Source organism: Punica granatum, chromosome 5 (genome assembly GCF_007655135.1).
Source record: "Punica granatum isolate Tunisia-2019 chromosome 5, ASM765513v2, whole genome shotgun sequence".
Classification (NCBI taxonomy): Eukaryota; Viridiplantae; Streptophyta; class Magnoliopsida; order Myrtales; family Lythraceae; genus Punica; species Punica granatum.
Window position 1 is genome coordinate 16900408 of NC_045131.1, and position 16463 is coordinate 16916870.

At 36.1% G+C, this 16463-nt stretch overlaps 2 protein-coding genes and 1 long non-coding RNA gene across 3 annotated transcripts; 2 read left to right on the forward strand and 1 right to left on the reverse strand.

The window, feature by feature from the left end:
- Positions 1 to 2355: 2355 nt before the first annotated feature.
- Positions 2356 to 4570, forward strand: LOC116209276 (transcription initiation factor TFIID subunit 1-like). The gene is made up of 2 exons (XM_031542871.1): positions 2356 to 3676; positions 4378 to 4570. Exons 1-2 carry the CDS (start codon positions 3488 to 3490, stop codon positions 4510 to 4512), a joined length of 324 nt encoding a protein of 107 aa, XP_031398731.1. The 5' UTR covers positions 2356 to 3487; the 3' UTR covers positions 4513 to 4570.
- Positions 4571 to 4935: 365 nt separating this feature from the next.
- Positions 4936 to 6653, forward strand: LOC116209245. The gene is made up of 4 exons (XR_004157180.1): positions 4936 to 5409; positions 5940 to 6131; positions 6208 to 6257; positions 6433 to 6653. It is a non-coding gene; the product is annotated as an uncharacterized LOC116209245 (long non-coding RNA).
- Positions 6654 to 8819: 2166 nt separating this feature from the next.
- Positions 8820 to 11009, reverse strand: LOC116209454 (actin-depolymerizing factor-like). The gene is made up of 3 exons (XM_031543100.1): positions 10840 to 11009; positions 10120 to 10385; positions 8820 to 9483 (listed from the first exon to the last, which is right to left on the reverse strand). Exons 1-3 carry the CDS (start codon positions 10852 to 10854, stop codon positions 9333 to 9335), a joined length of 432 nt encoding a protein of 143 aa, XP_031398960.1. The 5' UTR covers positions 10855 to 11009; the 3' UTR covers positions 8820 to 9332.
- Between the last annotated feature and the right edge of the window lie 5454 nt (positions 11010 to 16463).

Here is a 16463-nt window from a genome sequence, read left to right on the forward strand (position 1 = left end):
TTTTGTAACAACAAAAACCATAAGTTTTCTAAAATGTCTCAAAAATGACCTCCGTTATAACTTCCGTCAATTTTTGCCTACGTGTGACCTACTTGGACTGTTAAAGGAACCCACTAACCTACGTGTAACCTACGTGGACTGTTAAAGGGACCCACCATCAGCAGCAAAAATTGACGGAAATTATAACGGATGTCATTTTTTAGACATTTTAGAAAACTTATGGTTTTTTTTGTTACAAAACAAAATTTAGGACAAAATTGAGACATTTTACAAAATTTGAGTTTTTTTTTGTAGTTTACCCTAAATCAAATATATATAAGAAAGTTGGTTGGCTTGTTATGTATACTATCAAAAGAATGTTACTAATATGTTGTGGTTGTCGTTTTATTGCCCCATTTCTATAATTAAAAAAAAACTTTCATTGCCTTCCTAATAAAGCTAATAATGAAATATTTTTTTCCCTCTTAATAAGAAATGTGATAATTTGGCCGGTTATATATACCATCAAAAGAATATTAATAAAATAATTTTATTACGTTTTGTTGTTCCATTGTATCAAAAGCATATGTTTATTTCAACAATTCAAATTTTATGTCATCAAAAGTTAACAATACATAGATTTCATTATATATTTCATTGAATATCAAATTTTTTCACCATATATAATATTTACATATTAAAAGAATGACGTGACTTTGCGAGATGGATTGATGTGCCTTGGCAAGAAACTGTAATTTGATGATGTGACTTCTTACGTTTCAACTTTGGGAGGTGGCTGCGCGAAAGAGACGAATTATTTGCTTATATATATATATATATATTGATAACATATATAATCTACTTATATTTTCATACAATTTAAATAGCATCTATATATTCATATAAATGCAAACCACATATATAATATATATATATATATATAACGTCACATACAAAGATTATATATATAATCTTGCAATGCATATATATACATGTAATTCTATTGAGCTATATGCATATAATCTGTGTATTTTACTGCATAATTTATGATAAATATAACTGTTTCCTTAATTCATAAGTGATAACGTAGCAAAGTGAAAGAGCAAGATTTTTTATTTTTTGATGATGTGACGGCGTGAGAATTCGATTTGTGCTTTGTTTATATATATACACACTCTATTTTGGTCTCATTCAGCAACTTATATTCCCCTCAATGCTTTTAATATTCGCTAGTTAAGTCGAGAAATGGGCATTCATCTACTTATATTTCCAGAAAATAAAAAATAAAAAAATTATTTTGCCAAGCTGTCGCGCATGCATGGTTTTTACACCTCTGCCCCTACTTGGAATTTTTGTGAGTCTGTGTTACTTGAGACCCGTTATGATTGGAGTTGCCACTACATCGTTTATTGACTGGTGAGCCACGATCACCTAAGGGGACAAGATACCAACCTCATAAGGATTCAAACTTGAATTGGTCTTTGAACCAAAGAACTAATAACTTGTAATCTAATAACTCACCCTTTCGGTATCCTCTTGGGCTCCTATTGGTTTCGAACACTTTTATTCTCAAAGTCCAATTGTTTACCCTAGTGGGTGGTTGTCACGGATATGTATATACATGTACAAGTATGTACAAATGTGTAATTAAAAATTACAGAATCCCCACGGCAAATATGTGCTTAAATACCTATTATACATGCCAACATGTATGACTTGGCCAGACAATTGGCCCGCTGTTTATCTGTCGGCCCAAAAACAATCGTAGCGAAGAGTTTTGGAGGCAAAGGAAGTAAACTTCATGTTGACACTGAAGAAACGATCTCTTTTATGGAGGCGAAAGCTTCAAAGAAGCTAGGTAAACATAATTTGACTTTCTATTAAATATCAAACGTCATTCTTCATATTCCAAAAGCTTCATGCTGTTCCTTGTCTCGAAGATTTCAAGCCACCTCACCCGGGGAAGATTTTCTATCGAGGAAAGGAACTTGAGGATGACAAGTCTCTTTTGGCCCAAAATGTGCAACTAAATTCCTTATTACATGTAGTATGTACAAAAATCCATTTGTTACCCACGGCAGAAATATTCCTAGTGAGAACAAATCATTGCGTCCTCCTGGCGCATTTAAGAAGAAATTAGAGCTCTCTATGAAAGATGGTAATATCTTTCTAATGGAGTAAGTGACTTGAAAGTTAAGTTTTAACGATTCTATTCCTTCTTTGTTCCCACCATGTGCTAGAATGTTCTACTTGATGATAGTTGACATCTCTATAAATTATTAGTGGTTGCTTTTCCATGTACTGCTTGAACCTTGCTATTCCAGTTGTAATCAATTAACAAGCTTCAATAAAATGGAATTGCAGGTATTGTGAGGAAAGGCCCTTGCTGTTGAGCAACATTGGGATGGTTGCAAAGATTTTGCCCGTACTATCAGAAAACAGCCCCAAATGATCAAACTAGCAATCTATTGCCCAACGAAAACAGAAGAGGGTCTCTTCTAGCACTTGATCCTGCTGATAAATCCCCTTTTCTTGGAGAGATAATACCTGGTTCAACTCAATCATCCCTTGAAACTAACATGTTCAGATCGCCAGTGTTTCCTCATAAGGTGTCCTCGACAGACTATCTTTTCATTCGTTCAGCAAAACAAAAGCTTTCGATAAGGCGCATTGACAATATCAATGTGGTTGGCCAGCAGGTTTGTTCTTGGCTATAGTCTTTCTAGATGCATCTTTTTGCTGAAGTTTGATTCAATTACGGTCGATTGTATCCTCCTTTTTCCTTTCCCCCGAGAAAAATTCCAGGAGCCTCTGATGGAAGTTATGTCCCCTGGGAGTAAGGAACTTCGATATTATCTCCTAAACAAGGTTGTGGTGCATATGTTCAGTGAGTTCCGTGCTCTGAAAAAGCACAACTTGACTCCATGCATTCTTGCGGATGAGTTAGTTTCACATTTCCCGCATCTCTCTGAAGCCTTTCACCGGAATAGGTTGAAAAAGAATGGATTTGCAGATCTTATGGTATTCTTCCATTTTTGCTGATGAAGAACAGTGCATTATTGCCTTTGTTTGGATTAATAGCTGACCTGCGGACAAATGTTATTTACCTTTAAAGTTTGCTTTCGCTTTCCTGGTTGCTTATACGATCCTCTGCTTTAGTAAAAGCATTTCCTTATGCATGTATGTGTATATTATATGATATGTGACAGAGGGGACCCACTGGACAATGGATCTGGAAGTTGAGATCAAATGTCAACATCCCATCGGAAGAAGTATTGAGGAAACACGTGCCACCAGAGAAAGTATGTGTCCTATGCACTATGAGCCAAAGTTCATCCCTTGAGCAACTCATGCACGGAAGATTTGAGTTATTTTATCATTTGATTTGCCAGTACTCATTATCTTCGGAGCAGTCAAGTCAGTTTAGAGAGTGAGGTTCGTTGTGTTTATCTCATGGTTTATTTGTTTATTGGCTCTCTTCCATCTATGGGTTTGTGCCTATGAAAGTATGCAAGCAGGCCTTTACAGACTGAAGCATTTAGGAATCACAAGACTGATGAATCCCACTGGCATTGCGTCAGCGATGAGTCAGCTTCCAAATGAGGCAATAGCTTTAGCTGCTGCGTCACATGGTGAGAGGGAACGGCAGATCACTCCTTGGACCTTAAGTACCGATTTTGTTGCCTGCACAAACCAGGTGACTTCTTGTTTTACTTTTATAAGATTGGTCTGTCTGGTGAGAAACCGGAAGAACTGTATTCGTTGTCCTTCTTTATTAATTCCCTCCCCCCGCCTTTCTTTCCTTCAAATAATGAGGAAAAAGAAGTGAAAGGAAGTGTTGAAGTGCAGTTGAAAAGAGAAGTTACCCTGAAGAGTCTCATATACATATGTATATACATACACACACACATATTTTGGCCACCTGTAGAGTCTCTTTTGAAGTGCAATACCAAGCATTTCTTCCATGTATTCTTGATAATCCCAGACGTGATAATCGAAAATTGTAGAACCAGAAGCAATGCATGTAAAGCTAGTATTATCCATTTTCATGAAAATCTATCGCCAACTTTTGAAAATTCAGGAGAAGAAGATTATTTCCCTTGAGACTGCGTGCAGAAGATTGCTTGCTCCTCGGCAGATGATGTAATTTCATCCATTTGATATTTTATGATTTGTGCGTCAATGGCATTTTGGTTTTTAAATCTTTCATTACTTTTTTTTTTTTTGTTCCTTTGGATGAAGTAAAGCATTGATTTTGTTTTGCATCATTATGCGTCTGTATGTTTGAGGGTAGTTGTTCCTGGAACAATTTGGTGTAGCATTCGAATATTACTGGAGGTCTTGGATATAACATTACATGATCAATGACCTGATGTTAAGGTTGTGCTTTTCCCTTAGGTAAAAGAAAATCTCGAGCGCTTGAAAATTTCCGGTATCGGTGACCCTTCAGGTTGGGGCCTTGGCTCTAGCTATGTTCGTAGTACTTCCAAGGCACCAGTTTCTAATGCAATGACAGAAAAAAGCTACAGTTAAGAGCACCGCAGTTATTGGCACAGATGCTGATCTACGTAGACTGAGCATGGAAGCTGCGGGGGAGGTATTGCCACAATTTCTTTGACTCTCCCTAGAGAAAGGTCCTTATGTTTGAAATGCTCCATACTATCTTATGAATATGGTTCTGGAGGATTGTCGGGTTGAAAACTTGTGGGTTTGGGTTGAATAAGAATTCGGAAGATACTGAAGTCATGTCATGGGCCTTAGATCTTCTAAGGTTTAAGATCAAAATTTAAATCATACATAGATTAGTGCAATAGGAAATTTAACCTTATTTCCACAGATTCTCTTGTAGTAAGTGATTTTTTGTTTATTTTGCTTATTTGTGTTTTTTTCCTCAATCTCTTGGATAATTGTCTGTCATACTTCTGTCCTCATAGCTTCTTTCCACTTAACAGGTCTTGCAAAAGTTCAATGTTTCTGATGAAATAATCGCAAAACGGACAAGGTGGCATCGAATCACAATGATACGCGAACTTCCAGTGAACAAGCAGTCTCTGGGGTCAAGGTTGACCCAACGACCATCAACAAATATGCACGAGGCCAAAGAATGTCATTTGTTCAGCTTCAGCAGCAGACAAGGGAAAGATGCCAGGAGATTTGGGACCGGCAAGTTCAGTCTCTCACAGCCATTGAGGAAGGTGCCAATGACTCTGAGTCAAATAGTGAATTGGACTCTTTCGCTGGCGATCTGGAGAACTTGCTTGATGCAGAGGAATGCGAAGGTGAAGCATTGATTAAGGAACCCTAGCATGACCGATTTGAGGGTGTGAAGAGAATTAAGATAAGGAGATATCTATCCCAAACTTAGGCTCAGGAGAAGGATTGAGGACAAGGCTGCTGAAGCAGCTGAGCTATGCAAGATGCTAATGGATGGTAATCTCCAATGTTCTTACTTCTTGTGGTTTTGAAATAAGGTTACCGGCCAGTGGGTCCGTGAAACAGACCGCTGGATGGACCTCCTTGCGGCTAAATGGATGTACAAATGAAGCCATTCGATGAGCCAGTTCTTGCTACCCATTAGTGAACTAGATGGTTCTAACTTTAGATCTGTGTTATTTTCCATGGATTTGGTACAGTTATATTTATGATCTCCAAATGATCTTTGTACTTCTGTATATCCAGTTGCACCTTTGAACCATGGCAAACTTGGTACTCGCAATATATGTTGGTTTAAGATTATTTTTTGTCACATCAGTGTGATGCTGATGTCAAACAAGTTTTAAGCATATTTGGAATTTGTAGATGATAATTTGTTTTAAATGAAGCTTAGTAAATTTGTCGTGGTAACTTTAGTGGGAATTCTGGTTTAACTTGAAGCATGGACTGTATCTTTCACGTGATGTGCTTCTGATCTCTTTCTTTGTTTTCTAACATTTGGCTGATTTTCCCTATGTGTCTTTTAGATGAAAAGATGGAGTTAACAAAGAAGAAGAAGGCTGGACCTGCGCGGAAGGAAGGTGGGCTTGTGGGCCCACATTTAGGCTTTGGTTCCGAGAACGTAGAGCATAACAAGAGGCCTTCAAGCAAATTACCAGTTCAACTCAGCCTGACAAGGCTTACAATTCTATGGAGAACATTTCGCGGGCAAAATGGATGTAAGTGAATTTTTGATGATTATTTGTTATTCATGGGGTGATCAGAATTAAGGTTAAACTGAAGTTTGTTTGGCAGGAGGAAGCTCCGGTTGTCAAGAATTATTTTCTGCCCAAAGTGAAAGCAAAGTAAGTAAATGTATTGGGTGATGGAATGAATTTGAAGAAATAACTCGTCTTCAATTCTTCAGCTACTCCTTTTTCATATTTATGGTAGAAGTAGCTTTCAAATCAACAATCTCCAGTCATGGATGAGGTTTTCGTGTTGGCTCTGATCTTCATCTCTGTTTCTTTATCGAACCAGATATTTAAGAAGAAGATATCAGGTAGAGAGAATTTTGTCTGCAGAGCCTGCGGTCAGGTACGTAGCCCTGCAAATATTCTTGGCCCAAGGCAATGTAACAACAGCTTAGAGTAACTTACTCTGATAACTCTGGTTATTCGAAAAAGCTGGGCAAACTTGTTTATGCCTGACTCAAAAACAAAGATATTGCATCAGAAAACTGAACTTTTTGCCCAATATATAAAGGGACTTCCTTCCGTATTCGTTTATTCTGATATTGGTTGAAAGGAAATTCCTTGATTGGTAGCATCTTTCCTTTATCAATGTAAACAAGAAAGACTTCTAGTCAGATAAAAGTGTCGTATCATGTAAACATGCTTTCTTCACTTCATAGAAATAAATCCATGTGGTGATCATGAGCTCGTCCAAGCACTCAAATGAACTGTTCTTTTTTGTTCTCTATTCTTCACGGCTTGGGCACATGACGATGAACAAGAATTACCCAAGCTATGGAGAAGATCCAGAAGCACAAGCTGACCGTGGAGAAAAAGTGTTTTAATGATAACTAACTCTACTACAATTGACATAACCACAAACTTACAAATGGTAGAAATTATGATATCTTAATTAAGAGTTTCTAAAAAATTATAGGAATTAATATCAAGTATAAAATCTAACATTTCTTCAGCTAAACTTCACTTGAATTTTTAATATTTTTAATTAAAAAACCATGATCACAATATAATAGACCTTAAATAGCCTCGATAATTTTTTTAGTGACGTACTTGCAGTGCTGTGTTCAAAGTTCATTAAAAGCATACCTTGGTCACAGTCAAGTCAATACCCAAGTGAGGTTTCTTCACTCAATATGCTGGCGTAACCTTGCGCTTCAACGAAGAAAAAAAAATGACACTTCTAGCTTTACAAATAAAAAGTAGTCAAATTGGTGATCAATTGAAATACTATTTTATATTTAAATAAAAAAAATTACTAACGTGGGTTGTGTCAAGTGGTTCGATACATGTTCTCTTAATTAAGTTTCAAATTCGAGTATTATGAATGGAGAAAATTCACTCTCCTCATGTTCAAGTCTTTTGAATTCAGGAAATTCGCGATTGGGAGAATTTTATCCATTGGTGAGCTAACCTACTCAAAGTTGGAACTAGCGGGATTCGAGTTCAGATTTGGGGAAGGTGTAATCTGCATCATATACAATACAATACAATGGATAGAATGTGACCTCCTTAACACAATACAAAACTGTCTTGAAAATGGAAGAGATCGGCATCACCTCCAGATGGTATTTAATTTGTTGATGGACTTGTTTTACAAGCGCATTGGAGAGAAAACAAGCGTGCAATGAGTTCCTTGTGCTGCGATTCTTTTTTATTTTTTTTGGTAATAAATAACGTGTCCAATGGCATTCAAACCGTATTGGCCCTTTCATGGCTCTTATATAGTTTCACAAGGAGGGCTGGACAGAACAATTGGTTCCAATATCACAATGGGCTTTTTATTCAAATTCAGTAATCGAGTCTTAATTACTACAAACTTTTGAAAATTTTGAAATCAGGTGTCAACAATAACAAATACTGATCTTTCTTAGAAAAAGGAGCTTTGAGGAACCTCGTGTCTAGTCGATCTGCGTTGATGCCACGATATATTTTGACAGTATAGAGCATGGTGATGCACTCCATACCGATTCCTCATCATCAGTCTAGAAAAGGAGGCCTCATAGTAATCATAATTTTCAAATGCAATGTCCAAGATGACTAATACGGAAATAGCAGTTCTTCAACAAGGGAGCAGGCGTTCTGTGCCCTAGCTCAACCACTACTTGCAAATTAGAAATCGACAAGCATCTGCAGAATTATTAAGGTGCTTTGAGATCAATTCAGGAACAGTAAGGAACTTCCAGTTGGGCTCTCACTGACAGTCATCGGCTCTAATGAGAAGTTGAACTTCTCATGGACTACCGAGGCATGAAAATGTATAAAGACTTGCAAGGAAGACAGTCCGTTGCTTGAACCAACCATGTTCAACTAGTAATATTTAACTATCACAAAGCAAATGGAGAATAGTATGTATACCTTGCACGTTCAGCTAGCAACATTTAATTAACAAAAAGCAAATGGAGAATGGTATACCTTATAAATTGGCACGTCAAACTAACCCCATCCTGGACTTGACCCAAGGCAAAAATATGATACGAGACATAACTGCAGTAGCTGAAGTTGCATAGACATGATCTAAGACGTTGACCATTCGATCAGTGGACATCATAGCATGCAACAGGTGGCATAGGCCAAGACTCTGGGAAATTCTATCATGAGATGGATCCAAAAGAAAAGCGAAATGATACCGGCAATCACTAATCCGCTCCATCAATTGCATGGGAGGCATAGCCATCAATAACTACAACTGATTATTGCAAAAATAATCTTTTGCAAGACCCATTTTCACTTGATATGTGAAAACAACAGCTAAACTAATGCCCACAAATGCCTAGAGCCAAAGACAATGATCCCACAGAATGTCGTGCCACAGAAGATGCAAGGCATCCTAGTCAGTCAAATTGCCCAAAAATGAATCTAAGAGAAAACCTATATCAAAAACTAAAAGTCACTATAGATGGAACACCATTTCATAACATTTATAACATACAATGTGAGTTCTCATCACTCAGCAACAATAAGCCATATCGAATTCCACCTGAGAAGCATCATCACAGGAAGGGCTGATATTCCCTGAAACCCAGGGCATTCTCAGCAGGAAGAACCGTAGTCAGCCTTCGCAGGTGGGTCAATTATTTACGGAGATATGTAGAGCATATCTTTTTTCTTCAACTAGAGGGATAGAGAGAGAGAGACAGAGATACTACACTTGATCAGCACAAGTTTAGTCTTTCACAAAGTGCATTTCTAGTGCGCACGGTCTTGGAGCACTTCGAGGTCCATCTCAGTAGGGTCAGTTGCCTGGATCTCGTAGTGGATCCCCTCGAGCTCCCTCCTGAAACGGTCCTTTGATGTTGCATACAGCATTTTTGCTCGAATTCGAGACACGGCAGGGGACCTAAGGAAGATACAAAAATGAACTCAGCAGCAACATCAGACGAACTAAAAGCGGGAAAAGCTAAACAGAGAAATTGTCATACAAACAACAAAAAGCGAGAGGCCAAGAAGCTAGATTTCTTGTGCTTTATAATGGGTTTCCAGCAAGTGAACACATTAACTTCTTTGATCAATAAATGCCTGGAAATATTAAATCCATAGGACCTACGAGAATAGATTAGCAAGCAAATAACAGTAATACCTCAATCATGACCAGCTCAAATCAACTTCCAACAAGGGAAAAGAGAGGGGGGAAATGATATACAAATGGAGAAAGGCTAGGATTTGGTCAAGAGTAAGGTCATTTGTTAATGTCGTGGAGCAGCTGTTGACCCCATGATGACAGTCTCTACAACTATATTAAGATGGGCTAAAGTCTTGGCTGCTCGAGATATGTCACAATAAATCTCACAATAATAAGGACATATTGATAATTAATAGATAATTTCAGGTGAGCAATGCCACAGATGTCATTAAGCAGCAATCTTTTGTCGTAGAATACCCGGATAAGAAAAACAAACTATTGGGTGTTGTAAGTGATTATCAGGTAGTGCTCCAGCAGATTGCAAAACATGAGATTAGCGGGAATGATGCTAACCATGCGATGAAGAAGATCTTGCTCTTCTTACAGTTCTCGGAGGTAACAAAATCAAAGTCGTAGACAGCATATCGGCAGTCGTTCTCGGGCAAAGAGGAGGTAAAGTCCTCGTAGCTCTCGGCGGGACCCCCGGTCTTCTCCACCACGACCTCTTTCTTCTTCTCGTCGATTTTGAAGACTATGTAGCGGTGCACCTTCTTCCTCTGCAGCTCCAGATACGCGCTCTTGCAGTGGTCCGCCACACCCATCCCAGATTGAGCGTTAGCCTGACAATATAAGCGATCGCTATCAATGTTATTGCTCCACTCAAGTCCGAACTCATTCTCGATCGAACCAAAACAAGACTTCGACAGACTGGAAAACGATTAGATCAGAACGGGGCAACAAAATCCCAACTTTCTACTTTCTAGATGACCTTTCCCGGTCGATCGCAAGAACGGGACAACTTCCCAAAATACCCAGAGAGGTTTTAATGCTGAAATCGGGGATGAGTGGAGATTTCAAGAGTACCCAGAAGAAGTAATCACAGTTCAGAGGACATCGAAGTGAGTAGCATTAAGAGTTTACAGTCCAAGGCATGAGCAAAGGAATTTGCAGTGGCAAGTGTTGCATCAAACCAGAAATTGAGACTGCAACAGCAACCTAAGAAACTGGCGATTGATCAAATTACTGGTTCAGAAGGTACGGAAGCAATCAAGCAGAGGTAGAAGCTTCACTTACCCCTCGGAAAGACATGGCTGCTGTTCTTCCGGTAACCAAGACCTGCAGAGTGGCTGGAGAGAGAGAGAGAGAGAGAGAGAGCGGAGAAGGTTGAAGGAAAGGAGAGAACAAAGATGGAGCGTATGGAAGGGAAAGAAGGGGAAAATGTGGCCGCCGACGTACGAAAAATGATTATTATTATTTTTTTTGCTGCACATAGATCCTATATATACTCAAAATCGGTCGCAACGTACCTGTTATAATAGAATCCGAATAGTTCGGATTAAAAATAAGATAAGATTCATGTATTAAAATAAAGAATCAATAAAAATTAATTCTGATTCCGATTTTTACAAATAGATTATTCCGAATAGGAATCGATATATGAATTCAATTATAATTTTCTCTAATTATATAAATATATTTTTCTCTTTTACTTTACCATCTTCCCCTCTTTGTCCCTCTCTGTGTGGAAGTTTCGTATTCTTTATTATCGATAGTTTTGGTTCAACGATCTTTGTGTGTCCTCGATTAGGCCTGATCATATTACGGATGTTTAATTTTGTGGATGGATTGATGAGACATATTACTCTTTGTTGTAGATGTATTGTGAATTAATCTAAATGTATATCAACATTCTGTTTTATGTGATTAGTGATTATGAATGAGACATTTTCGATTTTACTTAGCGAGACAAAAAAATTTATACATTCCAACAAAATACTCGGAACCTGTGGTATAATACAGGTTCCAGGTAAGTTTCGGGTTCATGAGGCAATAGGATAGGATTCGGCTCCATAATCTTGAAACATGCTCTTTACAAGGTAAGATCTGGATATCGTGAAAAAAAAACGGGATACTCGAACCCGAACACCCCTAATTGACCCAATAAGTTTTTGGGAGAAAATATTATTTTTTTTTATTTTTATCTTGTCTCATCTCATTTCATATAATAACCAAAAAGTATCTTGCTCTTAAGGGCAATTTGACTCAAACTTAGATTAATTGAAATCTATACATTTTTGAATAACAAATTATGCACATAGAAAAAAAATTATCCACATAAAAAGGTTAATGTAATGATTTGCAAGCACAAAGAATCCCATCGGTGTTATGCGATAGGCTTTTACATATTTCACCATTATTCATGTTCTTTTATATTCCCATGAAAAGTGCTTAACCTTTTTCAAAGAGAGAGTAGAAACAAAAGAGTAAAAGCAAGAAAGTTATTAGAAAGGACTAACGCATTAAGATAACATGTGCAATTTTTAATTAAATAACAAACAAATGTAAAAGAATAAATATTCTGACTCTACGTAACAAACTCTGATTGGAAACATACTGTATTGTATGTGTTAGTATTTGATATATTAAAAATTCAACCATGGCCATGAGACATATACTTTTTTCATCTTTTAAATACTAAAATTTACATTTTAACTCATAGTTTTTTAAATCTTGTTACAATGTGATCATGTCACATTTCAAAATAATCAAATACGTTGTATGAATGATGTGTCGCATGTAGATACCGACACGTGTTATAATTACTACCTGACCCTTTAACTGTTCCTACCACCAAGACAAACCTGACCCGTCTTTTTTGAAACGAACGGTTTTTTAAGAAGATTAGTTTAACGCAAAACCGTTTTTAATTAAATTGGCTCAGATTTATCAGTCTAATTCATAGACTCAGTTTAAATATTTAGTTATTCCTCTAAAGCAGCATCGTTCGGTACTGGCAGCCATTATCATCGGAGAATAGAAAGATAGACTTAGGTTTTCATTTGTAGAATTACAACCGAATGAAACAATACATAATCAAGTGAATCAAATGAATGAATTTAGTTAACTTATGATTAAGTTTTATGAACGATTTATGTCCGACCATGCTCCTACGTGCTAAAGACAACCACTGTTTTGCAATTGGACGAACATAGCATGGTGGAACGAAAATTTATGAAATGGCAATGAGATTGTGAAAAGGAAATGAGATTGTTACGACAAGGTTGAAATATTTTAAAGATGATGAACGTCGTCGTCAATGGCAGTTTCCGGTGAACAAACAGATGCCTTTTCTTTTTAGTTGTTCGAAAAAAAATCGGGAAAAAAATAACTTCCCTAATTTAACTTTCTAAAACTTGGAATGTTAGCTTTTATAGGGATCACTATCCCAAAATTATGGAATTAAAAAAGTAAATTAAATTTAGGAAAATAGGTAAAAGAATATAAAGAACACAATTCCTCTAACCTCCATTTACCTCTAATCGTAAAATAACTCGCTATTATCCTTTTAGTTTGATTTGCTTAAGCGAATTACAGAATTGGCCAAGGCCAATATATAAATATACAAACTTATTAGTTTTTCATGAGTGTCTTCTCCACTAATGCTTTTATTTTCTCTCCTAAAGAAACTTATATTCTTAAGGCTATTTATAGCACATATGAGCTCTGGCAGACATGACAGTTAGCTTGAGTCAATTATAAAGAAACAAAATAAAAGTTAATTTTGTTACAAATATTTGTTTCTATTAGATGATCGTCATCATTGCTACATTCATTAACAATTGAGAATATAAACAAGAATAAAATATGAAGGCCGCCCTTGGCAAGTAATTCAATCAACCAAAATTAGTATTGCTCGAAGTCTTGAACAATTACTCATTGTTACTCCTGTAGTTAGATTTGTTTAAGCAGATTATAGAATTTGTTTAGGCCAATATATAAATATATGAACTTATTAGTTTTTCATTAATTTCCTCTTTGTTGATGCTTTTATTTTTACTCTTAAAAATTTTTTATCCTTAAGACTATTTATAGAACAAATGAGCTATGGTAGATATTATAATTAGCTTGTGTCAATATAAATAAACAAAATAAAAGTTAGCTATATTCCAAATATTTATTTCTATCAAATGGTCGTCGTCATTGCTGCTTTCATCAACAACCAATACTATAAGTAAGAATAGTAACATGAAGGTCGGCCTTGGCAAGTCATTCAATCGACCAAAATCATTATTGCTCGAGGTCTTTAACAATTACTGTTGTTATCCCTTTAAATAGATTTGCTTAAGTGAATTATAGAATTGATTTATGCCAATATATAAATATATGAACTTATTAGTTTTTTATCGGGGTCTCCTTCACTGATACTTTTGTTTTCCCTCTTAAATGAATTTATATTCCTAAGACTATTTATAGCACAAATGAGCTCTAACAGACAAGACAATTAGTTCGAACCAATAATACAAAACGGTTTTAGAAAAAAAATTAACTCAATTAACGAACAAAATATCCTTGAAAAATATAAAATTACCAGAAAAAAATTACAAAATATCCCTCAATATCAGGAAATAACATAGGGAAATTATCGTTGCCAAAATGAAAAATTGATCGGAGGCCGGGAAAAAAAATGAGAAAGATCAACATGGCTAGCCTCCGACGAACTCTCCAAGAATACTATGGGAAGCCTTGAGCCATGGCGTAGTTTGATGAAGTGAAGCAAAACATGTCGATAGGAACTAGCCATCATAATCAAAACTAGTTTCTCGTCGCAACGGCTGGACGTCTGGCATGGGATTGTTTTCCCATTGAAAGCGTCGCGAAATTAATGAGTGAGTTGAAGTTTCAATTTCGATGGACAAAATTTTCAACTAGGTACAACGAAATGCGAAAACCGGTTCTTTGCGGAAACAATTTGATGATCGGAAATGTTGAAACCTTCGTATCAATTGCTAGATGATGATTGAACATGGTGATCGAAATTGAAAGCAAGAGAATGAACCAATGAAAAACCGAATAAACCGCTTGAATAAATAAGATCAAATCGAATTTGTAAAAATTCAAACTATCTGTTCGGTATTAATTCAATTAATGAGGGTCAGGTTTTGCCCATTACTCGATTACATTTTGTATCATGTTACATGTGACGATGTGATTGGGTCATGTGTCGGATGAGTGAGGGACAAGTAGACATTATTGTGGGCAAAAACCGCTAAATGAATAGTTGAAGGACTACAATTTAAGGGGTGAAATATGTAAATCATGAATAGCCAAGACTTCATGTTAAAATATCTAATTGATAGAATTAGGTGCCACTATTAGTGTGCCATACTAGATCCACTCTTGATATATTCTCAATCATTTTCCAAACAATGTGTGTAATCTTCCGCATGGGTTTTAGTACTCCAAAATAAATAAATTGCATAAAAAACAGGTGATATTTGCGAAAATTTTCAGTTTTATCACCTATCTTCAGAAACTATTCAAAAAGCATCGTTAAATTCGGCCGTTATAAAAGGGAAAAAGAAAAATGAAGCTCTTGGGCGCAATGTATCTTGGAAGCACAATAGACCAAATCCAACGCCTAATTGGTGCATAATCACGGGGTAGTAGATTTATATTGGCATTTCTTCATTGATTCGTTGTCTTTCTATGACTCTCCCACAAAATCTTGTTTTACTATATATATTCACTTGTATATATATATTCTTTCTTTGTAACTTCATCATTTTTAATTACGCAGATACTAATGATGTGTAGAGCATTATACATTTTTTCTATTGTTCCCGTAAAAACCTCAATTTACTTTTTTGTTATACTTCTTTCCTGGCTTAATTTAGCACGACAATTCTTCCTCTTTAGTCAATTTCAGTATAAACGAATATACGGTTGAATGATGATTCTAAAGATTGACCACCTGTAAGTATATATACAATCAATGACACAATTATTCATTATTTATTGATTTTATTATCAACAATATCTTTGTTTTTTTTTCCCTGTTCTAGCAAAGTACATATATGGTTTGATTCAGTCCTCATATTTTACTTTAATCCGTGTCAATTTAATAAGGTGAAGGATATGTTACTACTAGGGAAATATTAGACTATTGATTTAGCAAATAAGAGGGGTATGCGATTGTAAATTTGTAATATAAGTCAAAGTGCTTTGTTGTGGGACAAAATTGAACGAACTCTAGGATCATGTAATCATGATTTCTTTTCCTTTTTTGGATTACTAATGGGAATCGGTCGCAACGATAACGAAGGGACCACCACCCCCAATAGTGATGTAAAGGGCATCCTATTCTTTGATTTTACATCCAATATCTTGCGAGAATCGTGATGCTTTCCCATTATATTTTTCCATTTTTATATATTTGTATTGATATTTTCAAAAATTTTACGGTCATTTTGAGACAGATTATGATCTCTCGTGACCACTGGGATCGATTTGCCTATTATTAATCTCATCATAACAGGTTGATCTAATTATTGAAATATATTGAAACCGATCTCTTAAAGACGACCAAATAAACTTCCCCTATTATATAGTACTGCCCGAAGGATTTGTCATGGTTCACCATATAAACGAAACATACTCTTGTGTTGACTAAAACTGACATTTCAGGTTGGAATATGAATAGTGAGATTGCATGTGCTTTTTTATTTAAATTTTTATTTTCTTATACATGGTTAATGCGTTTCCCTTATTGTGAAGCAATATGAAACTACTTTACAAAAAAACATATAGTTTCCACAAAACATCATGGGCCATAGTCCATTGCGGCTCAGCCCAATACATTCATGGGCAATCAATCTCCTTCCCAAATTCGTTTCGTGGCATTCATGTGCAATCAGTGC

Bases quoted from the DNA above. Each gene is read 5' to 3' on its own strand.
- LOC116209276 (XM_031542871.1), top strand. From the start codon at position 3,488: ATGCAAGCAGGCCTTTACAGACTGAAGCATTTAGGAATCACAAGACTG. The intron at 3,677-4,377 runs GTGACTTCTTGT...CTTTTCCCTTAG, and splicing joins TTGTTGCCTGCACAAACCAG to GTAAAAGAAAATCTCGAGCG.
- LOC116209454 (XM_031543100.1), bottom strand. The intron at 9,484-10,119 runs GTTAGCATCATT...TATCTTCCTTAG, and splicing joins AAGATCTTCTTCATCGCATG to GTCCCCTGCCGTGTCTCGAA.